At 35.2% G+C, this 27,311-nt stretch overlaps 1 protein-coding gene across 1 annotated transcript in view; it reads right to left on the reverse strand.

Moving 5' to 3' along the window:
- Window positions 1-26,560, reverse strand: part of PKN2 (protein kinase N2) — a 110,999-nt gene extending 84,439 nt beyond the window's left edge. Inside the window, exon 1 of the mRNA XM_072974013.1 lies at window positions 26,170-26,560. Coding sequence (XP_072830114.1) covers window positions 26,170-26,217 — 48 coding nt within the window. The 5' untranslated portion in view covers window positions 26,218-26,560. The remainder of the gene's footprint in view (window positions 1-26,169) is intronic.
- Between the last annotated feature and the right edge of the window lie 751 nt (window positions 26,561-27,311).

A 27,311-nucleotide genomic window follows, 5' to 3' on the forward strand; every position in this document is an offset into this window, starting at 1 on the left:
AGTTGCTCTAATAAGACTTATGGCAAATTCTTAAACTGTTTCAATTCTGTTTTCTAAAATAGTGATTAGTTCTAATTTTAACTCAAACCTTACATTATGCCCATTTTAAATCCTTTAATGGTGAACTGGGATTGTATACTTTCTTTTCTTCCCCCTTCATTATCTTAGTTTAGCAGTTCTCAAACCCCCTGGAAGTCCAATATTCCTGTATAATCACTTATGTCTGTCTTTCCTTCCACAATTTAACTTCCTTGAGAGAAGGAAGTATATTTGATCACTATTGAATATTTTGAGCCTTATTATATGACCAGGTCCCAGAATAATGCTTTGAACATAGAAGGTGCTCAGTAAATATTTGTTGAATGAATGGAGAAATGGCTGCTCGCAGTTAATATACTGAGTGAGAAGTAATACCTGAGAGAAAAAGAAGAAAAAAAAGAATCATCATAACCACTAAAGTCATTCAGTACAGAAATAAGGAGTACTACCTATTTAAAGAAAGAGTCAAATTTCTAAGTATATTTCGTAAATCAGGCAGCAAAATGTGACATACATTGCGTAAATGTAACTTCTAGAAATAACGTTAAAAATCAGTTTCATATGCTTAAAGAATTAAGACTGCTTTATTTGGAAAACAAACTTCATTCTCCATTAATGAGTCATTATAGTATGACTAAATATTTCATAAAACAAAATTACATTTTAATCACAATTCAGAATTGGTAATTGTGAAGTATGACTTGATACTGTAACCCAACACGTTAGACCACATTCTCCAAAGTGAAGAACCAACTTTTCCACTGGCATAAGCAGAACTCCACAGGAAGATAAATACTCACAGTAACACTTTGAGCTATCTTATTCTTTGCTATCAAATAGAACAGAGTTTATAAAATGACACATTCCACTGTGGGTGGAGTTAGATAACAAAAACCTACAGAGAACCAGTCAATAACCATAACTAGTTTCCTTATTTCTGTTCACATTAACACAAGAACTACAGGTTAGACAGGCTGAACCTCAAAAACCACAGTTAGAGGATAACAGGCAGGCTACTACTGCAGATCTACAGAATGTCATTACGGCATTACGTATCAATAATAATAATAATAATATCCTCCCCACTCCAGGTTGTCAATCAGCATTAGTGTTAAGTCATCCTACCACATGTAACCAAACGGCAATTGTTTCGTTCTCATATACTATCCAATAAGCTGGCTTTCCTTCAAATACACAAAACAAGTAAAAATGCAGCAGAAGAAAAATATAAAAACAATCATTAAGACAAGTACCATAGTAATTCAAATATAAATTACACATGGATTACTTTTGCCATTATCAAGAGCACTATGAGATAAATAAATGGGAAACGTTAGAGTGGCTTTTCCTAAATATTTTGGTTAGAAAAATATGACCAGGTAATTAATAGAAAAAGAATTCAGAATGGACAATAAGCAAATGAAAACCCTCTGCTATAATTAGGAGACACAATTAAAATAACGAGATATTTTTCATGCCAAAAATAAATTACTTTCTTCCTAGGCATTTACACAAGAATAAAAAAAGCACAAAGCCACTAAAAAAATTTGCTCATGAATGTTCATAAAAGCTTTATTTGTAATAGTCAAGACTTGGCAACAATCCAAATATTCAAGAACAGACAGATGGAGAAACAAATTGTGGTATACCCAGACAATAGAATATTACTGAGCAATAAAAAGGGACAAATGATTGCTACATACAATGGCATGGTGGAATCTCATAAATTACTATGTGGGGTCAAAGAAGCTATGTAAAAAAACAGTACTCACTGTAGGATACTTTCATGTAAAGCTCTAGAAAATGCAAATGAATCTACAGTGATAGAAAGCAGTTGTCTGGGCCTGGGAATGGGGAAAGGGATGTAATGGCAAGAGGATGAGATTACAAAGGGAAACAAAGACACTTTTGGGGCAACAGATATGTTCATTATGTTGACTGCAGTAATGTTTTCATGGGTTTAAAAGTGTGCCAAAACTTATCAAAACTTATCCAATTGTATATTTTAAATACGTGCAGTTTACTGTATGTCTATTAGATCTCAATAATGAAAGATGTTTTTTGTTTTTAAAGAGAATGTCTTCTTATTCCCTTACTGAAGACATGGTTATATTGTTTTTTTTTATTACATTCAAAGTTGTTCATTAAAAACCTTACTCTCCTAGAACTACGATATCTTGGCTCTAGTCTCAGTTCCCTCACTTAGTGATGGTAGACAAATCATTTAACTTCTTTGGGTATCATTTTTCTTACCTGTGAACTAGATTAGGCAAAATTGATATATGCCCATCTTATTTAATATTTTATAGATCTATAGATAGTAGCCTCAGCTTTTTATCACATTATGTTGTTCCAAGAACTCTGTAGTAAATCAAATCACATTCTGTGGAGGAAAATGTTCATTACAAAATTCAACAATAAATCCCTCTAATTGTTTAAAATATTAAAATATAAAATATACAGTGAAAAGAGCACAGGCTTAGATTTAGACAGATCTAGTTTCAAATTCCACTTGGGCTAATTTGCTATGTATATAAACAAGTGATTTGATTTCTCTATACCTATACAATATACAATAGCCAAGATGTGGAAGCAACTCAAGTGACCATCAATAGATGAATGGATAAAGAAGGTGTAATAAACACACACACACACACACACACACAATGAAATATTACTCAGCCATAAAAAAGAATGAAATCTTGCCATTTGTGACAACGTGGGTGAGCCCAAAGGGTTATTACACTGAGTGAAATAAATCAGAGAAACACAAATACCATATGATTTTACTTATACGTAGAATCCAAAAACTAAAACAAACATAACAAAACAGAAACAGAATTATAGATACAAAGAACAAACAGGTGGTTGTAAGAGGGGAGTGGGTGAGGGGGAGGAAAGAAATAGGTTAGGGAGATAAAGCTCAAACTTCCAGCTGCAAAATAAATGAGTCATGGGTATGAAATGTATTCTTTGGGGAGCATAGTCAATAACTATGCAGTATGTTGGGATGGTGACATATGTAACTAGACTTACTGGAGTGATCATTTTGAACTGTACAAAAATATGAAATCACTATATTGTGTAACAGAAACTACCATAGTGTTGCAGGTCAATTATACTTCAAAAACAAGCAAACAAACTCACAGAAAAAGAGATCAGATTTGTTGTTACCAGAGGAGACAGGTGGAAGGTGATGGCAGTGAAAAGGTACAAACTTCCACAGTTATGAGACATTAAATAAGTACTAAGAATGTAATGTACAACATGACAAATATAACTAACACTGCTGTATGTAATATATGAAAACTGTTTGGAGAGTAAATCATCACAAGCAAAAAGATTTTTTTCCTGTTACTTTAATTTTGTACCTATATGAGATGATGGATGTTCACTAAACCTATTGTGATAATCATTTTATGATGTAAGTCAAATCATTATGCTGTACACCTTAAACTTACACAGTGCTGTATGTCAATTATATCTCAATAAAACCAGAATAAAAAAATTAAAATATAAAATATACAGTGAAAAGAGCACTGGCTTAGATTTAGATAAACCCTGCTTCATATTCCAGTTGGGCTAACTTGCTGTATAACATGAACAAGTACTTTACTTCTCTATGCCTATATACCTTTATAGGTAAAGAAAGAAGATAAATCAATACTTTCTAGAGCTGTTGTGAGGATTAGTAAAATAAAAACGGTAAGATATCTAGCATACGCCAACATGTCACCCAATAGGTGTTCAACAAATGGTAATTAAAATAACTTAATGATAAAAAAGTATTTTAAATTATAAAACAATTTGCATACTTTAGACTTTATTGTACTATATAAAATAATTACCATATTATTAGCATAAATTGAAATAACTACCATTTTAAAAAGTATCTCATAAATTTTAAAAGGCAAGAATTTCATTGCTCATGATGAATGAGGAAGATTACACAAGAACATTTACTAAAGTGCCCATTAAGTATCAGCACATAAAGTAATAAATGCTTTATTTCAGGTAGTCTACATAAATAAACCAAGGAGGCAGAAGGGGGATAAGGCGTGCTGGAAGGTGGGTGGGAAGTCCTTTTATGTAAGATAACCAAGGGAATGCTCTCTCACATAAGGCAACATTTTAACAGGGATTTTAGCATATATATATATATATATATATATATATATATATATATATAGTAACACCTTGATTGTGGTATGATTCCTGTACAGTAAATAATAAATATTTCAGATGTACAATTTGGTGAATTTAGATAGATGTACAGCAATGAAACCACCACCACAATCTAGATAGCTAACATTTCCATCAGTCCCCAAGAGGTGCAAATTTTGAATTCCCAGTTTATCCCTCCCCCTTCTGCTTTAACCCCGGGTAACCATAAGTTTGTTCTCTATGCCTGTTTCTGTTTTGTAGATAAGTTCATTATGTGATTTTTTTTAAAGATTCCACATATAAGTGATTTCATATAGTATTTTTCTTTCTCTTTCTGACTTATTTCACTTAGAATGACAATCTCCAGATCCATCTATGTTGTTGCAAATGGTATTTATTCTTTTTTATGGCCAAGTAGTGTTCCATTGTATGCATGTGTATGTCTGTGTGCGTGCGTACACGCACACATACCCCCTCCCCAATCTTCCCAGTCATCTGTCCATGGACATCTGGGTTGTTTCCATGTCTTTGCTATTGTAAATAGTGCTACTGTAAACACTGGGGTGCACGTGTCTTTTTTAATTATATTTTCCTCTGGATATATGCCCAAGAGTGGGATTGCTGGACCATATGGTAAATCTGTTTTTAGCTTTTTGAGGAATGTCCATACTGTCCTTAATAGTGACTGTACCAATTTACAGTGGAGGGTCCCTTTTTCTGCACACCCTCCCCAGCATTTATCATTTGTAGGCTTTTTAATGATGGCCATTCTGACTGGTGTGAGGTGATATCGTAGCTTTGATTTGCATTTCTCTAACAATTAGTGAGCATCTTTTCATGCGCTTGTTGGCCATCTGGAAGTCTTCTCTGGAGATATGTCTATTTAGGCCTTTTGCCCATTTATTTATTGGACTGTATGTTTTGTTTTTGGTTTTTTTTTTTGATATTAAGGTGTATGAGCTATTTGTATATTTTGGAAATTAGTCCCTTGTCAGTTGCATCATTTGCAAATATTTTCTCCCATTCTGTAGGTTATCTTTTCATTTTGTCATTGGTATCCTTACCTCTGTAAAGCTTTTAAGTTTAACTAGTTCCCATTTGTTTACTTTTGCTTTTATTTCCATTACTCTAGAAGCTCAATTGAAAAAAATATTGCTGAAATTTCTGTCAAAGAATGTTCTACCTATGTTTTCCTCTAGGAGTTTTATAGTATCTGGTCTTACATTTAGGTCTTTAATACATTTTGAGTTTATTTTTGTATATGATATTAGAGAATGTTCTAATTTCAATCTTCTACAGGTAGCTGTCCAGTTTCCCCAGCACTGCTTGTTGAAGAGATGGTCTTTTCTCCCATTGCATACTCTTGCCTTTGCCATAGATTAACTGACCATAAGTGCATGGGTTTATTTCTGGACTTTCTATCCTGTTTCATTGATCTATGTGTCCATTTTTGTGTCCGTACCATACTATTTTGATTACTGTAGCTTTGTAGTATAGTCTGAAGTCAGGTAGCATGAATCCCCCAGTTCTGTTCTGTTTCAAAGTTTTGGGTATTTGAGTTCTTCTGTATACAAATTTAACATTTTTTATTCCAGCTCTGTGAAATATATCATTGGTAATTGGATAGGGATTGCACTGAATCTGTATATTGCCTTGGGTAGTATGGCCATTTTAATAATATTGACTCTTCCAATTGAAGAACACAGTACACCTTTCCATCTGTTTATGTTGTTTTCAGTTTCTTACATCAGTGTCTTAAGGTTTTCATAATACATGTCCTTTGCCTCCTTGGGTAAGTTTATTCCTTGGTATTTCATTCTTTTTGATGCAATGGTAAATGGGTTTGTTCCCTTAATTTCCTTTTCTGCTATTTTGTTCTTAGTGTATAGAAATGAAACTGATTTTTGTGTATTCATTTTATATCCTGAAACTTCACCAAATCCATTGATGAGCTCTAGTAGTTTTCTGGTTGCTTCTTTAGGGTTTTCTATGTCTAGTACCATGTCATCTGTGAACAGTCACAGTTTTATTTCTTCTTTTCCAATTTGGGTTCCCTTTCTTTCTTTTTCTTCTCTGATTGCTATGGCTAGGACTTCCAAAACTATGTTGAATAAAGTAGCAAAAGTGGGCATCCTTGTCTTGTTCCTGATCTTAGAGGAAATGCTTTCAGATTTTCACTATTAAGTATGATGTTGGCTATGGGTTTATCATATATGGCCTTTATTGAAGTTTGTTCTCTCTATGCCCACTTTCTGAAGATTTGATTTTTTATCATAAATGGATGTTGAACTTTATCCAAAGCTTTTCTACATCTATTGAGATGACCATATGGTTTTTATTCTTAAGTTTGTTAATGTGGTGTATCACATTGATTTGTGGATACTGAAAAATCCTTGCAACCCTGAGATAAATCCCATTGATCATGCTGTATGATCCTTTTAATGCATTGTTAGAATTGATTTCTTAGTGTTTTGTTGAGGATTTTTCCATCTATATTCATAAGCGACATTGGCCTGTAATTTTCTTTTTTTGTGATTTTGTTTGTTTGGCTTTGGTATCAGGGTGATGGTGGCCTTATAGAAAGAGTCTGGAAGTGTTCCTTTCTCTGCAATTTTCTGGAACAGTTTCAGAAGGATGTGTTAACTCTTCTCTAAATGTTTGGTAGAATTTGCCTGTGAAGCCATCTGGTCCTGGGAGTTTTTAAATTACTGATTCAATTTCAGTACCGGTAATTGGTCTATTCATATTGTCTCCTTCTTTCTGGTTCAGTCTTGGCAAATTTTACCTTTCTAAGAAATTGTCCATTTCCTCTAGGTTGTCCTTTCTGTTGGCATATAGTTGCTCATAGTAGCCTCTTATGATCCCTTGCATTTCTGTGGTGTTGGTAGTAACTGTTCCTTTTTCATTTCTGATTTTGTTAATTTGGGCCCTCTCCCTTTTCTTCTTGATGAGTCTGACTAAAGGCTTATCAATTGCTTATCTTTTCAAAGAACCAGCTTTTAGATTCATTAATTTTATTTATTTTTTAGCCTCTTTTACTTCATTTATTTCTGCTGTAGTTTTTATGATTTATTTTCTTCTACTAACTTCGGGTTGTTTGTTCTTCTTTCTCTAATTGCTTTAAGGGTAAGGTTAGGTTGTTCACTTGAGATTTTTGTTTCCTGAGGTAGGCTTATATCGCTATAAACTTCCCTCTTAGATCTGCTTTTGCCCTGTCCCAGAGGTTTTCGATCATCGTGTTTTCATTTTCATTTGTCTCAAAATACTTTTTGATTTCCTCTTTCATTTCTTCAGTGATTCATTGGTTGTTTAGTAGCTTACTGTTTAGCCTCCACATGTCTGCAGTTTTTGCAGTTTTTTTTTTCTTGTAGTTGATTTCTAACCTCATAGTGTTGTGGTCAGAAAAGATGATTGGTATGATTTTAATTTTCTTAAATTTACAGAGGCTTGCTTTGTAGGCCAACATGTGATCTATCCTGGAGAATGTTCTGTGTGCGCTTGAGAAGAATGTGAATTCTGCTGTTTTCAGATGGAATGCTCTGTAAATATCAATTAAGTCCAATTGGTCTAATGTGTCACTTAAGGCCTGTGTTTTCTTACTGATTTTTCTGTCTGGGTTATCTGTCCACTGATTTAAGTGGGGTGTTAAGGTCCCCCACTATTATTGTGTTACTGTCAATTTCTCCTTTTATGTCTGCAAACAGTTGCCTTATATATTGAGGTGCTCCTATGTTGGGTGCATATATATTTACAGTTGTTACATCTTCTTCTTGGATTGATCCCTTGAGCATTATGTAGTATCCTTCTTTGTCTCTTGAATAGGCTTTATTTTAAAGTCTATTTTGTCTGATATTTGTGACTTCAGGTTGTTTTCTTAATTTCTATTTGCATGGAACGCCCTTTTCCATTCCCTCACTTTCAGTCTGTATGTGTCTCCAGATCTGAAGTGAGTCTCTCGTAGGCAGCAAATACATAGGTCTTGTTTTTGTATCCATTCAGCCAGTCTCTATCTTTTACTTGGAGCACTTAGTCTATTTACATTTAAGGTAATTATTGATATGTATGTTCTTACTGCTACTTTGTCAATTATTTTGGATTCATTTTAGTAGGTCTTTCTCTTCCTTTTCTTCTTTTGTTCTCTTCTCTTGTGATTTGGCAACTGTTCAGTGTTATGTTTGGATTCCTTTTTCTTTTTTGTTTGTACACCTAGTATAAATTTTTGGTTTGTGGTTACCATAAGGTTTTGGTATAACATTGTGTGTGTGTGTGTGTGTGTGTGTGTGTGTGTGTGTGTTTGCTTTAAGTTGCTGATCTCCTATTTTCAAATGCATTTTAAGTACCCTGCATTTGTACTCTCCTCCTCCATGATTACTGTTTTTGATATCACATTTGTACATTTGTTTTGTGTGTCTCTTAACTGCTTATTGTGGAGACTGATGATTTTACTATGTATGTCATTTACCCTTCTTACTAGTTTGTGCAGGAATGATTTCCTACTTTTACTGTATGTTTGCCTTTACCAGTGAGTTTTTCCGTTTTGTAACTTTCTTGTTTCTAGTTGAGGCCTTTTCTTTTCCATAGAGGCTCCAATCAACAGACACGGAGTGGCAGATTGGAGAATAAAACCAGAGCCTACAATATGCTGCCTACAAGAGGCCCACTTTAAGGCAAAGGACACACACAGATTGAAAGTGAGGGGATGGAAAAAGATATTTCATGCAAATGGAAATGACAAGAGAGCAGGGGTAGCAATACTCATATCAGACAAAAAAGACTTTAAAACAAAGACTGTAAAAAAAAAAACAAAGGACATATTATGATAAAAGGAGCAATACAAGAAGATGATATTATACTCGTTAACATATATGTACCCAATACAGGTGCACCTAAACATATAAAAGTGAATAAAGATGATTGAATAAATAAGTTGTATGTATATGCAAAATGGAATACTACTCAGCCCCCCCAAAAAATAAGAATAAAATGATGCCATTTGCAGCAACATGGATGGACCTGGAGACTGTCATACTAAGTGAAGTAAGCCAGAGAGAGAAAGAAAAATACCATATGATATCACTTATACGTGGCAACTAAAAAAATGACACAAATGAACTTATTTATAAAATAGAAATACTGACAGACATAGAAAACAAACTTATGGTTACCGGGCAGAAAAGACGGGGAGGTGGAGAGATAAATTGGGGAGTTCAGGATTTGCAGATACTAACTACTATACATAAAATAAACAGCAAGGTCCTACTGTATAGCACAGGGAACTATATTCAATATATTGCAATAGCCTACAATGAAAAGAATATGAAAAGGAATATATACGGATAACTGAATCACTATGCTGCACACCAGAAACTAACACAACATTTTAAATTGAATATACTTCAATTAAAAAATTAAATTTATACAAAACCCAAAAAACAAAAACCTACACAAAATATTAGTGTGCAAACAGTGCACTGTGAAATTCTGTTTTCGTAACTCTTTCCTAAACTCAAGAAAGTTTATTTGTTTCTGTCATTTGTATAGCAGAAAATCTACAATGAGAGAACAATTTCCTTTCATTTAAATCTGTCTTACACTCTTGGTTACTGAAGGTTTTTTTTTTTTTGTAATATCTACATATACTAGATTTTAAAAATTATCTACTTTTCTCAGTTTCAGCCACTTCTCATTATCACATCAGCTCATTAATTCTATCTGCAGTAAGTCAAGTTAGTAACAGAAAAACAAAAGTTTTTATCTTACAAGGAGCTGGAATGTAAGCGGGTATCCTTTCTTAGCCCAACTCCAACAATTAAGCCTAAAAAGATATCTAATTCCAGACTTGTTTACTGTCAATATCACTCCTTTCTTTTTTCACAAGGTCAGAACAAACAACAGCCTAACTTTTTGTTCCTTAATGTCAGTTCTAACTAAAGATTGTTTTTAAATTACTGCAATAGTAGTTAATAGTTCTGATATAGAAAAAGTCCATTTGATAGATTTTTTTTTAAATGAGATTAGATCAATTTCCTATTTACTTTTGAAAAGAAATACATGAACCATTATTTTAAGAAATTAGGAATTTTATTTTTGGCTTCCAGTCTTTCAAATAATATATTCATGGAATTAATAAAAAGGTTTTTTTTTAATTACTTAAAAAATGCTAGATTTAAGTGAGTTCTCAAGCTCCAGCAATTATTCAGCAGGTTAAAATTATTTGTAAATATAGCCAACAGGTTCAAAAACTGTTTCAAAAATTTAAAAATATCTTCATATCTTTTTTAAAAAGAAACTTAAAAAGATAGGTCAACAATCTAGTATTAATAAAAACATACAACACAGAGTAAAAAAGGGAATGCGACAAACACACATACCACGCTGTCCCTCCAGTTCTCTAGAGACAGCATTTGAAGCCATCAGAAAAAACTTCATCTAATTTTTCAATGATAATAGAAATACTTAGGAATACAGTTAAGAATTTCTAGTTAACAATACTGTATATTTGAAAGCAGCTAAGAATAGATCTTACGAACAAGCTCACAACATAAGTAAAGAAAAATTTGTAACTATGTGTAGTGATGATGTTAACTAAACTTATTGTGGTAATCATTTAGCAGTATATACAACTATTAAATCATTATGTCATATACCTAAAATTATTATAATGTTATATGTCAATTATATCCGAATAAAAAAAAATTTAAATTTAAAAAATTTCTAGGTTAAGTTGTGTTAAGATCTCAATATGAAAAAACTAGACAAATTACTACAAATCTTCATCTGCTGTCTTCTACACCTGAGATCAATTAAACTCCAACTCCTAAACACAACACATATGCTCCTAAGAGGATGATGAGTACAAAATACGATTTCAACGTTAATCTATTTTCTGTAAATCTCTGATGTATACAAATACACGACACTTCATATATTTTTAATATATTAAACTTCTAAGACATTATTTACCTCATTTCAAAACCAATTTATTTAAAATTTGTTCAGTACAAAGTGCTTTAACACTTTGCAGTCCGCGTGTGAACAAAAAACCTCTAGGGTGAATCTTGAATACATAATGCTAAGTGAAATAAATCAATCACAGGAAGATACATACTACACAATTCCACTTATATGTCAAATTCACAGAGACAGAAAATAGAATCGTTTTCGCCAGGACCTGGGCAGAGGGGATAATGAAATGCTAGTGTTTAATGGGTACACAGTGTCAGTTTTCCAAGATGAAGAGTTCTGGAGATGGATGGTGGTGATAGTTATACAACACGGTGAATATACTTAATGCCACTAAACTGTACACTTAAAATAGTTAAAATGGCAAATGTTATGTGCATTTTACCACAATTAAAAAACTTTTTTAAAGCATCATAATTTGACCAAATAAGCAACTCTGATAAAACAGCTAACTGGAAATTGAAAGTCACCAATAAAGGAAATAAACTGTTTCTTAGAGATGAAGGCATCAGATTTGCTGAGAAAAAATTACAACAACCCCATAATAAATCAAGTTGTACTACATTACCCCACCACAGCCAAGAGCTGAACATTTTAATTCCACAGGACCTAGCTGGAAAGAGAACATCCTCTCTTTTAAGAAGGCACAAGACTTCACAGAGTAAAGTCAAAGCTGAACTACAGCGCACTCAGCGTTTTGTTGTTTGGCCTGACTTGGTTTTAGGCACCAGCAACAGAAACGGTCTTGAGCAACTCACATATTGAGCAACATGAAAAACAGAACCCAGAAATATATTCAGTTCATTGTATAGTTATTTTTAACTTCCTTAGACGATAAGATGAGCTCTATTTTACTGGAAGGGCATAGTAAAAGTAGAGCTCGCGGGTTCTAAGGAGGATAGCAAAGAAAAACTAGAGCAGGGATGAGAATACTGCCACTAATAAGAAACAGCTTACGTACAAGGAAAGAGGGTAAAATGAATACAAATAGCAACAGCAAGCAGCTTATCCCTTTCCTCTTACTCTATCTGAATGTATTTAGGCCCAAACGCCAGCATCACTGGAAGTGTTAACATATTACAACAAAGTATTTTAGGAAAGTTATTAGATGCTCAAGTGGAAAAGGGCTGATAAAATGAATTTTTCCCTTCGGCTTTTAAAAAGCTTTTTTACTTAAAGTAGATTATTACTGCAAGATCTTTGCCCCCACAAACAGTCATAAATTAGAAGTAAGTGCAGACTATAACACGAGAAAAATATTCCTTTAAAATATATAAAACATGAGTATTTTTTAAAGTGCACTAAAATAGCTCATGCACATAAAATACCCACTTTGCAAGTCTATATTATGTGGGTAGCATGACTGGCCTGTTTTAACATATAATTTATAAACATAGAAAACATCATTCAGTTTCATTAGTAATAGCCTCTCTAAATGATTTTTAAGTTTTATATAAATGTTAAACCATGATAAGCTTTCCAGAAGTTACACACTACTACTCTTGGAATCACTATACCTCTACAGTATTTTTATATTACAAAAATTTTACAAAGAACTTTGATACTGCCATGAATACTAACAACTAGGTGGCAAACTATATATTATCTTTATAGTTTTTCTCAGTTTTCTTGGGGAGAAAAGAAAGGCATTCACTTCTAAAATATCTTGGCAAATGTTAAGACATGGAAGCAGCCTAAATGTCCATCAACAGGTGACTAGATAAAGAAGAAGTGGTATATTTATACAATGGAATACTATTCAGCCATATAAACTGACAACATAATGCCATTTGCAGCAACACGGATGCTCCTGGAGAATGTCATTCTAAGTGAAGTAAGCCAGAAAGAGAAAAAAATACCATATGAGATCGCTCATATATGGAATCTTAAAAAAAAAAAACAAATACAAAACAGAAACAGACTCATAGACATAGAATACAAACTTGTGGTTGCCAGGGGGCAGGGGGTGGGAAGGGACTGGGATTTCAAAATATAGAATAGTTAAACAAGATTGTACTGTGTAGCACAGGGAAATATATACAGGTGGCTCACAGCGAAAGAGAATGTGACAATGAATGTATAACAGAAAAATTGTTATAGAATTTGGAATTTGACACAACATTGTAAAATGACTATAACTCAATTTAAAAAAGTAAATTTGTATAAAAGATTTATGAATTTGGACTTCTAAAATCCAACTAAGAATGTTATAAGTATATCAAGAGTATATCCAAATAAAATGCAACTGATTAAAAAAAAAAAAACAAATGCATTTCTTTGACTTTGCCTGGCCCGCTCTTTCTACTCAGTGCAGTGTTCTTAGGAGATGCGTGTTGATTATGAGGAAAAAAAATAAAACTTGGCAAACGTTAACCATTTTTAGGTATACTAAAGGAAAAATTACAACTCTAGAAGTTAATAAAACTAGAATTGTATAGAGTACTAAAATGAGGGACAAGTCAGAAGGTAACGGCTGACGTTAAAGCAGGCACTGGCTGAGTAAACACGAGCACCTGCAAACTGGATATCATAATCCCTCCCCAGGCCTAACTCAAAGGGTCATTTCAAGAATCAAGTGACATAATACACGCACGAGTGCACGACTACTCAAAAATGCTTCACAAACATAGAGTGACATTACTATTAGTAGTACTACTCATATTTTCAACATCTTTCTCTTTATTTTGTATACTTTTAGAATCAACACCAGTTCCATCTCTATAATTACCATTACCCTACAGTAAAATACTTACCCTCTGTCTCGTCAACTTCAAAGAAAAGGAAAGGAGAGGTCTACTTTTTATTTTTTTTAAGGAGACTTAGTAAAGTTTTCTGGGAGATTTGATAAAGAAAGAATTTTGCTTTAGATGTGATATTGAAGGATTCCAAATGGTTAAAGGACAATCCTCAAAAGGACAAACCAAAACTAAGTGTAGGATTTTGTAAAGTGTTTTAGGAGGTTTTAACACAATGAAAACCCACTAGAACAAAAAATTATAGTAAAAATGAACATTCTATTGATGCTGCAGTGTAGAGATACAGTTTCCATCGCAACAAAATTAAAAGTCAATCACGCTAACCAGTAAGTAAAAAACAATTGGACATTTCCTATAATTCACACATCAAAGCTGAAGCACATTCAATCAGACTTGATATTATTTATTAATATTCAGAAATATACTACCACAAAATTGTTTCTCCGGTGCTGAAATGTGCAGGGCCGTTTTGGACTCTGCAGATATATAATCTTAGTTCAAATTTATAAAAAGTCCAAAATCCTCTGGGAAAGGACAAAATAAGGATCTAAACTTATGTAAACTACTTCATGAAATCACCAAATTGTTCTATTGTTCAATATTTACCATACATATTTTTTGCATGACAAATAAGATTCTTACATGAAAGCTCAATCCTAGCTCATTATTTATCAAACTGTAATTTCTTTTATTATTCTTACATAACTTCAGTATGCTGATATTTTAAATTAAGGCAATCATGGATATATGCACATCCTCATTATACCCTCTATGAGCCAACAGAGGAAAGAAAAGAGGGGAAAACAACCTATGAAGTATGATCAGTTCTCTAGGTCTCTTATGCTGAACTTCAGCCAGCCTATCAAACATACAACTTAAGTATTTAAAGAAAATTGAAAGAAAAATGAAGTAATCCTAAAACATAAACCTGCAGAAGGAAGGATTACTAAGTGTTTACACATCCCAGGAAATTTATGTACATCATTAAAAAAATACTTATATCAGAGAAATGCAAATTAAAACCACAGTGAGATAACACTTCACACCTGTCAGAATGGCTATCACCAAAAGAATACAAATAACAAATGTTGGCGAGGATGTGAAGAAAAGGGAACCCTTGTATACTGTTGGTGGGAATGTAAACTGGTGCAGCTACTGTGGAAAACAGATGAAAGGTTTCCCCCCAAAAAACTAAAAATAGAACTACTACATGACCCAGCAATTCCATTCCTGGGTATGTACCCCAAAAAACAAAACACTAATTTGAAAAAATACACACACCCCAATGTTCATAGCAGCACTGTTTACAGTTGCCAAGATACAGAAGCAATCAAAGTATTCATCAAAACAAACGGATAAAGAAGGTGTAGTGTATATATACACAACTGAACACTACTCAGCCATAAAAAAGAATGAGATTTTGCCATGCGCAGCAACATGGATGGACTTGGAGAGTATTATGCTAAATGAAATAAATCAGACAGAAAGACAACTACTATACCACTGACGTGGAATCTAAAAAATACAACAAACTAGTCAATATAACAAAAAGGAAGCAGATGTACAGATATAGATAACAAACTGGTGGTTACCAGCGGGGAGAGGGAAGCAGGGAGGGGCGATATAGGGGGCAGGATTAAGAGGTACAAACTATTATGTATAAAATAAATGACAATATATTGTACAACACAGGGAATATAGCCAATATTTTATAACTATAAATGGAGTACAACCTTTAAAAATTGTGAATGACTATATTGTACAACTGTAATTTATATAATAATGTACATCAACTATATTCCAATTAAAAAAAAAAACAAACTCCTACGAGGAAAAGGGTCTCACCAGAACCCATCCACCCTGGCACCCTGATATCTGACCTCCAGTCTCCAGAGATGTGAGAAATAAATGTCTATTATTAGTGGAAAAGAAAAACAAACAAAAACCTTACAATAGCCCTGAGCCAGAAATTATCACCATTTTTATAAGAAAACTTGCCTCATGGAGCTAAATAACTCACACAAAGTCAGACAGCTAATCTGTGCTAAATATGGGATTTAAATCTTTGTCTCTATGATTTCAAAACTAGTTTTCTACTAGACCAGTGATTTCAACACCACCTTAAAATTACTGATCAGTAAATTTCCAAAAATAAATTTGGTAGATATAAGATTACTGATTTATTATTTTGCCAGTTAGAAAATTATTATCAATTATCCTCATCATTTCTTAAAAGGGAGTATATTTTTGACATCAAAAAAGGAAAGAAGAGAAGCAGAAATGGCAAAATCTCAGAATGGAGTATAGTCCACCTCTTTACTTACAAACGGGCAGCTTCGTATCAACGTATACAGAATACGTACTCATACGACATTGTCCTAACATCCTGAACAGCACTGGCTCATGACCCAGTAGTTGTAACATCCTTAAGTATCTTCAAAAAATGCACACTTTTTAAACTCAATGAGGCTTCCCTTTCTTTAGGTACCTAACTGGTAATGCATCAAGAATTGACAGGGTCAAGTGTTTGTACTGTAACAGGCACTTACAACTGATGACGATTCAATACATAAAGGAACCTTCCCCCAAGGCTTCCAAGAGAATGAGAAATTAGATAACTTTTACTGATACAGCAAGAATGAAGTTTTGCTGTTTGTAAGTATAGCTGTTATCTAAGGATTTTATTAAATATATAAGTTCCTTCTGTTTGATGAACACTTGAGGAATTTGGCTACAGAATTCAAGAGGAGTAATTTGAGGGAACTGAACTGTCCTTCCTAAGGGAGAAAAGAATCTGGAGTTTTGATGGCAAGTAAGAAAGGACTGAACAGCACTACTTCAGTAGAATTGTCTTAAGGATTCAATGAAATAACATCAATATAGTTATAACTTGTTTTAATAATATAAAAATTACTATTTTTATTATTACTAGTTGCTTCAATTATATCTAGACTTGGCACCTCCTGCCAGTAGAAAATTCTCAGTCTGAGATAGGAAACTAAATTATTACGACTGAAGGGAATAAACTTAAGAGCATGTACTTGTCAAGGGGCTCTATGTAAAGAAAAACGACATAATGCAGTTCTGCCCCTCATAAGTACCAAAACAAAAGCAGAAAAAAAGTTTAAAGTAATAAACTTTAAACCTGGGATTTTCCCACATGAGACTTGTCTACTCAATGAGCATTAGTAAGTAGCTGGTATGCACAAGTCGCTCTGCTCAAGACTGAAGAGCAGAGATGAAGACAAAATACATAGTCCTTTCTCTCAAAGGTTTCAAGCATTCAACGTAGGAGAGAAAATGAGGCAGGATGCAAACCACTGCAGTGCAATACAATGCATGGCCTAAGTCATGAGACTGAAAATTTCCTACTGAAGTTTGGAGGAGACATTACACGTGACTAGGGGAAGTAAGGGGAAAACATTAAAAAGCAGATCTAAATAGGGTCCTAAAGAAGCATTCTAGTTGACAGACTGTAACAATACAGACAGAACACAGGTGAGGAAACACCACTAATCGTGGTGGGCCCAAAGATTCGGCTGCTTGCATGAAAAGAGTTAAGAATTAAAAGGAATTTGGGGACCACAACAGCTTTCAGTGCTGAGCTAAGGAATCAGGAGCAGCCTGGAGCCACTGAATGCCAGAGACAGTTTCTGAACCCAGCAGTTGTACACGGTCTGACAAAAACAGAATGAGACCAAAGAGGTAGAGGTGGAATATCAAGACACTGTAATCATCCAAGTGATGATAATGAGGGCTCAAACTTAGACAGCGGCCAAATAATGAATCAATTCTATTTACATAAATGGAAGCATCACCTGAAGAGGCTGAGACAGCAGTCAAATCAAAGTAACCAGCGGACTTCCAGCACGGGCAACCAGAGAAAGAATGATCACCTTTGGAAGTATAAAGGCAGATGTAGTAAACTGGTCATAGAATCAGTTACAGAAATCAGTCATCTATTTATTAAGCATTTTTTATTCAAGCATGTATCAAGTATAAGCCATATGCCAGGTGCTAGACACATAAAAACGAGTAAGACCTACCTAGTTCCTATCCTGAAAGTGGGCAAGACACGTATAATTTAACAATTAACTGCCATAGTGGATGATATGTTCAATAACAGGAGCTGTAAAGTGGAGAGCAGGCTAATTTGCCAATGGACCAAAATGCCATGTGACCAGTCACTAACTACTTATTTATCAAAAATGCACCTTAAGAAACATTTTCTTGATTATATGACATGAATATATCTATATATTCACTGAACACATTTTTCTTAGCAGAATTTTAAAGTATCCAATTGGTCAAAAGCTTTTCAGGCAGACCATCAATATCAGTATTCCTAAAGTTTCAAATAGCATACGCAAAGACACAGAGGTATAAATTGTGTAGTTCCAAGAACTGCAAATAGTTTAATATATCAGAGAGTAAGATACACAGAAAAAACTGAAAAGACTGATACAGGCCAGATGATGGAAGTATAATATATTTAATTCTATAATCAGTGAAAAGTTACTAAAAGTGCTTAAGCACAGAAGTGCTTTCTCAGCCTATACGCTCTTCTCAGGGAACAGTCCCCATCCCTAACTCACAGGAGAACCCTTGCAGCCATATTGTGGTACTGAGCATGCCACCCCTCCACTGACATAGTTGACTGGATCAGGGTACATGTTCTGTATGGAGTCAATCAAATTTTCTCATCCAGAAATTTACAATTGTGGCACAGAATAAGACTGACAAATTTAACTAAAATTATTTTTTTTCATCAAAAGATACCACAGCAATGACAAAACTTCATTATGATTCCAGGTTTGTAAATAACAGTCAATTCTACAAGAGAAGACTATTTTATATTTTATATCCAATATTAAACCGATTAACTACAGCACTTATTAACAAGCTATTATATAACTGAATAACCAATTCACATAATTCTAGACTTGGAATATACCTGTCTCTTCAAATGAAATAATAAAATGTGGTTAGCTTGTGAATCCACAAGTCATAAACTGTGTAACTCTACCCTTTCTATACCAAACCTAGAACAGATATTAAGGTCGAGCCTGTTGATCACAATGATATAAATGATTCTGAACATTTGTCAAAAAAGGTAAAACATTTAAAACTGTCCCACCAATTCCCTAAAAGAAAATGAAAAGACAAGTTACAGAGAATACATTCAAAACATACACATAGGGTTAATACAAAGAATATTAAAAAAAAACCTTTATAAATCAGTAAGAAAAACACAGAAAAATAGACAAGACACATGAACAGAAATTTCACTGAGGAGGAAACATAAAAGGCCAGTAAACATACAAGGAAATGTTCTACATTAGTGATGATCAGGAAAATGCAAATCAATACCACAATGAGACAGCATTTTACATTCTCTGGTTTATAAAAATTAGAAGACAACGTCGAATGTCAGAGAGGACAGACAACCAAAGGATATTTTAGCTCTTACGTATCGCTGATATGCATATAAACTGGCACAGCCACACTGGAAGTTGGGCATGCACCCACTCTGTGAGGTTAACAGCTGTACCTTTAGGTGTATAGCCAACAGAAACTTATATATATACAATGGGAAAAAGTGCACAGAATGTCCATAGCACCATCAATCACAATTACAAACACCGGGAAATAACTAAATGCCCAACAAGGAAGAGTAAGTGGATAAATATCCAAAATATCCAACAAAGGGAGAGTTGAAGATTTTACTCATTGAAATGTAATACAGCAATTAACATGAATGACTACAGCAACATACAATAATATGGTTAAATCCACAAAAACAGGTGAAAAACCAAGTTTGGAGATATTATATTCAACACAATTAAATAAAAACTACTAAAATAAAAGATGTAACTTTAGAATTACATAGCCAACAAAACTATATACAAAGAAAGCAAGAGAATGAACACTGGACTCAAGATGATGATTACCTTGGATGACATGAAGGTGAAGGTAGGGGGTGGAATGAAGAAAAACCATGTGTAGGTTAAGTTCCTAACTTTTCTGTGGAGGTGGGGAGTGAGTGGTGGTCTATGGGTGTCTATTACAATGATATAGGATAGATACTGATTAATCTAAACCAGTGTACTTTAAGGTTTAATAAAAGGAAAAAAAATTAAAAAATTTAATGACATTTTTTCAATGAAAATTCTGAAACAGATAAAGCAAGCACCTCCTTAGAGAAATCGCTAAGGCAACAACTATAGGAAAGGGAAAACAGCATAATTGTTGTAAAACACATGTATTGAGTGGTGAGTATATTTTCTATAATCTAAAATAAATTTCAAATTCTGTAATAACAACTTTCTAGTAAATTGTGAGCCAGGGCAGTAAAGCCTGAACCAATTAGAAAAAGTAATCACTGCCAAATTCCTAAAATAGATAAATCCTAGTAACAGTATATATCATGTAATTCTTATCAGTTCATCTCTATAATGTGACACCAACATTTACCTTCAAACCTAAGGTATTTATCATCAACAAATACACTTCTCCCGGGAGTTTGTGTTGTTCATTTTTAACAGACAATATTTATGTACATGTTACACATGTTTAATTTTTGTGAGACTGTGAAAAGCTGAATGTGACAGAGCTAGTTTCAAGTAAGATTTCATTAGGTAAAATTAAGAGAAATTAGACACGTATCAAAATAAATGTTCTCTATTTCTGCTTTTCTAACATATGAGAAGTTACTTTTTTGACATTTTATTTTCTTTATTTTTTAATATATTTTTATTGGAGTATAGTCAGTTTGCAATATTGTGTTAATTTCTGGTGTGCAGCATAATACTTCAGTCATCTAGGAACATATATACATATTCATTTTCATATTCTTTTTAACCATAAGTTACTACAAAATACCAAATATAGTTCCCCATGCTATACAGTATAAACTTGTTGTTCAAAGTTACTTTTTCATTAGTATGTTTTTCCCAGTCAAAATTTTAAATATCTTTTTAAAGCTTTTAACTAGTCTTTGACTTTTTTTGTTGCCAAGTTTGAACTCTGCTATATATTAAAAGTTAATCACATTAACTGTGATATGATTTTGTCATACTCTAGTTAGAGTAAAGCTGGTTTCTGAAATAGAGTAGACATCTGACACCTGTTCAACATAGTACACTGGACTAGAAAATGATGCAGAATTAACTACTCTATTCAAATATCACATATGCTCCTGGAAGTAACATTATTTTAAGTGATATTGATCTCTACAAACTACTACTCCACTCTTCACATTTGTTTAAAAATAGACACATAGGAATTACCTGATAAAAAGCACGAAAATTTAGCCAAACTGGAAAATCAGAGAGGAGAACCCAAGAATCAGATGCAAAGCTCTGGAGCAAACAAGACAATGCCTGGAAGGTGCCCTTACCTTTTCCTATTTCAATATTGATCATGTGTGAACAGGAGTTGTAAGGAGACTAGAACTAATCTCTATTTTACTAATTAGAAATGATCAGAAAACATGATCCATTTTAGAGCCCATCATTTTATAATACTGGTTTCAGTACAAAGACTTTTACCTAGGTAGTCAGTAAGTACATGTCAAGTTATTTAAGGGTCTGTCTTATTCAGTAAAGTACACAGCATTCTATAAAAGTAGTGAGAAGCAAATCTAAGCTGAAAAACCACATTGTATCCATTTATGTTGAAAGAGTTGATGCTATGTATCATTGTCTAAGTCCATACTGTATTCTCAACTTACTCTTCTTAACTGTATCTCAAAGCACCAACTCAAAATAAAAATATGGTAAGATAAAAAAAGTCAATAAAACTAGTTAGACCCACTTATCTAGAACCAGTGGCAAACATTTTTCAATCTATAGCTATTTCAACCTAAAGACCCTATAAACCTCATTTCTCTATAAAATTCTAATAAGTAAAACAGGATACAGAGGGAGGGAAAATATCAAATCAATACATTGTATACCTTAAAACTATACAGTGTATGTCAAATATAGCTCAATGTTTTTTAAAAAGGGGGAAAAAGAGGAAGTGGACTCAAATGCCAGAGACTTATAGGTTGGAAAAGTTTGTCAGTTATCACTGACTGACCTATCTATGAGCACCTTTTGTTTTCTTTGTGCTTTTCTGCATTTTCCAGATTTTCTAGAATGAACCTGTATTATACTGATAATGTGAAAAAACTTGTAAAATCTGTTTTACCCATTTGCCCATTTTCTCACACTACATTCCTCCAGCTCACCCTAGTCTCAATCCTCCCAACACAGAGACCTTCCACTTTCTAGTATTGCTGCAAAATTAGATGCTACCTCCCAATTTGCCACCAATTGGGTAAAACAACAGGGTACTGTATGTAGGTACAGCTTAACTAATGCAGAAGTCCCTTTTGAACTTTTTAAGGAAATATTTTTGGGACAAGGGATTAGAAATGTAAATTAAAGAAAACTAAATAATTTCTTTGTCAATGTTTAAAATCAACTTCTCTAATAACAGTCAAGACACTTCTCACCCTGGGTGACAAATGGAGCCTTCTCACAGATGTACTGAATACCTTGTAAGTGCCAAACACAGAGCTTGGTTACACATGAGCTTAAAATCTTATAACTTCTGGAAGGTTTTGGGCAAACATTTGATAACTTTCAAAAGTAACAGTAATTGTTAAATGAAGAAAACCTGCAAAAAGCTTAACTGTACTGTTATTCTTTGTAGAATTTTATACCTTATCGCAATAATAAAGCACTGCTAAATTACTTACATTTTGGGCCAATTCTTAGAAAGTTCACACATTTACAACATTGGAATGCAAAACATTTATGGGTCCACACAACTGCAGTAGCTTACAAATGTCGCAGAGGTCAAGACATGAGTCCAAATTCAAACTCTGACTTACAGTGAAACCATGAACAATTTACTTATTACTCCTGAACTTAGTTTCCTGATCTGTAAAATGGAAATAACAACACTCACTTTATTGGATTGTTGTAAAGATTATATAAGGTGTACAGCGTACTAAGTACAAAGTCTGACACAGAGCAAATAATCAGTAAATGTTACATATACTCTCTTCTAGAAGTAACGGCCATATCCTGTCATCTTTATGCCCTCCAATATACCTTTGGTAGATACTCAATAAGTGTTTCTTGAAATGAATCTCTGTAATGTAAGGCTAACTACCTCAACCTTCCACTTGAGCAAGTCACCTCTACTTATGTTCTGCTGAGAATGGAATTTAAGATTCTCAACACTTTATTAGCCATTTTGATGAAGATGAATCTCCAGGATTAAACAAGGTAAGTTTATTAGTATCCTACTCAATATTTGGGTTTGCAGTATACAAAATTACTGTTGTAGCTGACATTTTCATTTTGAGATTCTTTAGTTTTCATCAATCCAGTTTCCTTGAAAATAAACTTTAATTTCTTTGGCCTCAAAAGTATCTCACTAAGCTTCCCACTACACTTCAAATAAAAAAGGGAACAGGAGACAACTTAATTGTAAGAGATAAAAATTAGAAATCGTCAATTAAATTGTCAATATTTTCAACAGCCTATTTTTATTTTTACTACAGCAAATAGTCTTCCTTACACACTGAAGCCTCTAGCCATCAAAGTCTATGTACACTTTATTAATGATTCCTTGTTAAATAAGCCTCCTAAATTACTAGCAGATTCCTTATTGAATAAGCCTCCTAAATTACTAGCAAGAGTTAGAAACATTATTCCTTAGAAATAATACAATAATTAACAAGATTGTGGTTTCAGATTTTCTTTGCTTTGTCTTTCCACAACCGAAGGTTATTAATAAGCCAATTCCAGCTCAAGTACTAAAATATTTCAAATTCTCCAATATAGTGAAAAATAATTTTTAAGAGTTATACAATGTTTCTAAAAATCAATTAAATTAAAAGCACATGGTAACATGTAACTTCCAGTGATACAAGATATGGCAAAGTAACAGTTTTTAACTAAACAATTTAAAAACCTGCTATTCGAATTACTATTTAAATACTTAAAATCTGTATGGCAGAGAAGCATTAAGAATTTCACATAACAATTTTGCAATCTGAATAAATTCACACAACTCAGAAACCTTTAAAAAACTGGTTCTCCAAACAAGTTTGATAAATATTTGGTTACTATATTCTTGTTTCATGATGCAATGAAATAATAAAATGTTTGAACAGATGCATATACTTGGTGAAGCAAATTTTATCGTGGTTTATCTTGACTGCTGATATAAATAATATTCTCAATTATTTTAATAAACATGATCAAGTTCAAATGAAATAACTTTTATTAGAACTGAGAATCAAATATACCAAGAAAAATGCTCTTAACATACATGACAGCCTGTAAGGTAACATTTAATAAAAACTATTTTTATGGAGGAGGTTACATTTTATTTTATTTTAGACTAGATGTTTCCCTAGTTTGATTCCATTTTTAAGATACTCATATTTTAAATTTCTATTTATTTGACTTGCCTCTTTGTTATTACAAAAAAAAATCTTATTAAAAATCCCTAAATGCTATACTTTAATACACATGAAAATATTTTTTTACATCCAGTGCCAAAATAGTGTCTTTTATGCTAACTTTCTATAAAATACAAATAAGGATGCCAATACTTTATGATTCTGAAGCCACTCCTCTCAAAGAAAATGTTCCTGTCATTTTCATGGCTTTTTCTCAGTGAGAATCAAAGCATGTTTTTCATATTTCAAGACTAGGCAGTGGAAAGCATTTCTGATATGCCTCAAACTTCATTATAAAGCTCGTGTTGAATAATAAAACAGTAAATTTCATTCACTTAGCAAATTGGTATGTGTAAGACCTCCTTATAAAAGGCTAAGAGTAATTAAAACACTATATGGTTACATGTTCTACAATATGAAATTCAGCTCTGCATTGTCAAAGGATTCTAAATTTGCAATAGTGCATTGATATACCTTGTTGAAATCTCTATTTTTGTGGAGGAAATACCAAGTATTATCACAATGCCTTCAAGCTTACATCTAACTGCACAATAAACCAAGCTAACACAGGGATTCATCCCCCTCCCAATAGATTAAACAGCAAAAAAAATTTAGGAGTTGAATTTTGACATCATCAAGAATTCTGTCTAGATTAAGAGTTCTTTAAAAAACTAACTGCTAAATGCACAAAAAAGAAATGTAAGTATACTATTTTTTCTTCTATTTGCCATCGCAATCTTAGAGTAGCTAGAAGACGACTATATTTAAATGAGCCGAAATAGGTTGAAGTCAAAAAATAAGCATGAAACTTTAATCCTGATGTAAACATCTGAGACACTCCAAAGCCATGAAAAATAAACCCACCAAGGTAGCGCAAGTACCCTGTAACATTACAGAGACCTAAAAACAAAAATTGTGCCTACATCATCAAATATTTAGCTGGAAAACAGAAAGAATAATATTGCTACTCGACATGGACTTAACTAATTAAGAGATCTATTTTGTTCTCATCCTCTGCAAGCCAGTGGTGCCCAACATTTTCCCTTAGTCGACCGCCTTTTCACATGTAAACAACTACTGTAGCTCTTTTTCTGATATTCAAAAGGTAAGGAAAACGAAGCCTGAAAAGCATCAGCATCCGAGCTTTCGGATCTGAGCCGGGAGCAGCAGGGCAGGGGACCATGTATCTAACATTTGGTAAAAAAGAGGGGAAAAAAGGTAGCCTTCAAAGTAGAAGAAAGAAATCTAGACACCTGAAGCGGGCTGGTGAAGTGAAGCAAGCATTTGCTGAGACACGTTTGGAAAAAAAAAAAAAAACTTGTCTGGGGGCTGGAAGTTATGGGGGCGCTCTTTGTGCGGAGTCGGAGGGGAAGGGGAGGGACGAGAAAACAGCTTGGGAGTCATTCAAAGGAGTTTAAGGAGCGGTGTTCGAGGGGAAGGCGGGGCGGGGCCGGCCCGGCGGAGGGAGGGGGCGCAGGGGTGTCCGCGGGCGGCGCTGACACCAGGGAGGGGGCGGTGAGCTGGCCGCCCTGGGGACCGGGTGAGAGCCGACTCCAGCCCCAGGATGGGGTCTCTCTGGTAGGTAGAGCCGAATCAAAGCGGTGGCAGGCCACAGTTCCCGCGGGGGCAGTGGCTCTGGCTCCCGAGTGACATCCCGAGTTTCCGCACTTAGCGGGCCAGGGGCGCGGCGGCGCACGGCTTCCCTCGGCCCGCGTCCCCGCGCCAGGCTTTCTCCGTCTGTCCTTCGCCGCCGGCGCCTCGCGCCCGGGCCGCGGCCCTTACCTGCAGCTCCGTCAGCAGAATCTCCCCGCGTTCGGGGTTGGACGCCATTGCGCTGCGCTCTGGACTCCGCACCTGGACGCGGCCGCTGCTGGCGAAGGGAGAAGGCGGGCCGGGACCCGGGGTGGGGGTGAGGAGCAGGGAGAGAAAAAAACCCTAGAGATTCATGGAGGCGCAGCCCCTGCTGGAGGCGCGGCTTACTCCGTCCGGTTCATGGAGAGCGGCGGGAGCGAGGGCACTTGTAGCGGGCCCTCCCTGCGCCGCCCGCGCCGCCCGCCCGCCGCCGCCGCCGCCCGCCGGCGCCGGACTCTGTAGCTCAGTCGCTCCCTCTGGGCGACGCCAGGAGCCGTCTCGAGCCTCTCGGTGCGGGGCGCTGCGGCCGCGGCGGCAGCTCCTCCTGTCGCACCATTTGGCTGTCACCGCGTCGCAAAAGCGGCCTCACTTGGCGGCTGCCCGCGCACGTGACGGCCGCAGCGGCCGCCTCCCGCCGGGCGGGGGAGGAGGGAGCGGCGTGGGGGCGGGGGCGGGGGCGGGGGCGGGGCGGGGCGGCGGGGGCCGCCATTGGACGCGGCGCGGGTGAGAATGAGGGGAAAGGACTGGGCTCGCGTCTCTGGGGAGGAGGGAAGAGGAAGGAGAAAACACACGCCCGCTTTCCTGCTTGCGTTTAACGGGCCCCGCCGTGGACGCTGGGAATCAGGAGCCTGGTCGCTGGTTTTTGTTTTTTTCCCCCGGGGCCGCTTTCTCTTTTCTTGCCGAAGTTTAGGCTTAACGTGGACGGACCCGTTTTTAACCTCCACAGCCCAAAGACTTTCGGGGCTCAGACCTTACAGATGATTCCCCACCCCTCACCCTCTCGCATTAATCCAGGCAGTTAACCCTGCCTTTTGCTCGCCCCCGCCCCCAGCTGCGTCTGAAATCAGCAAGGTGCGCAGCTGGCTGAGCTGCGGGGTGGTCTGTGCTTTACAAGAAGTGTTAGTGGCTCGCAATCTCTGGCAACTTTGAGTGCAGCTTTTTTTAAGATGCCTTTTTTCCAAGCGCTGCACGACTATGGTTTGGGTTATAGTGTTCCACTGAGTTTAGAATTTAATTAACTGGCTTCTTAAATTGTTTTAACTCAATTTAAACTGTCGGAGGCGGGGCAGGAT

Source organism: Vicugna pacos, chromosome 13 (assembly GCF_048564905.1).
Source record: "Vicugna pacos chromosome 13, VicPac4, whole genome shotgun sequence".
In the NCBI taxonomy this organism is placed as follows: domain Eukaryota; kingdom Metazoa; phylum Chordata; class Mammalia; order Artiodactyla; family Camelidae; genus Vicugna; species Vicugna pacos.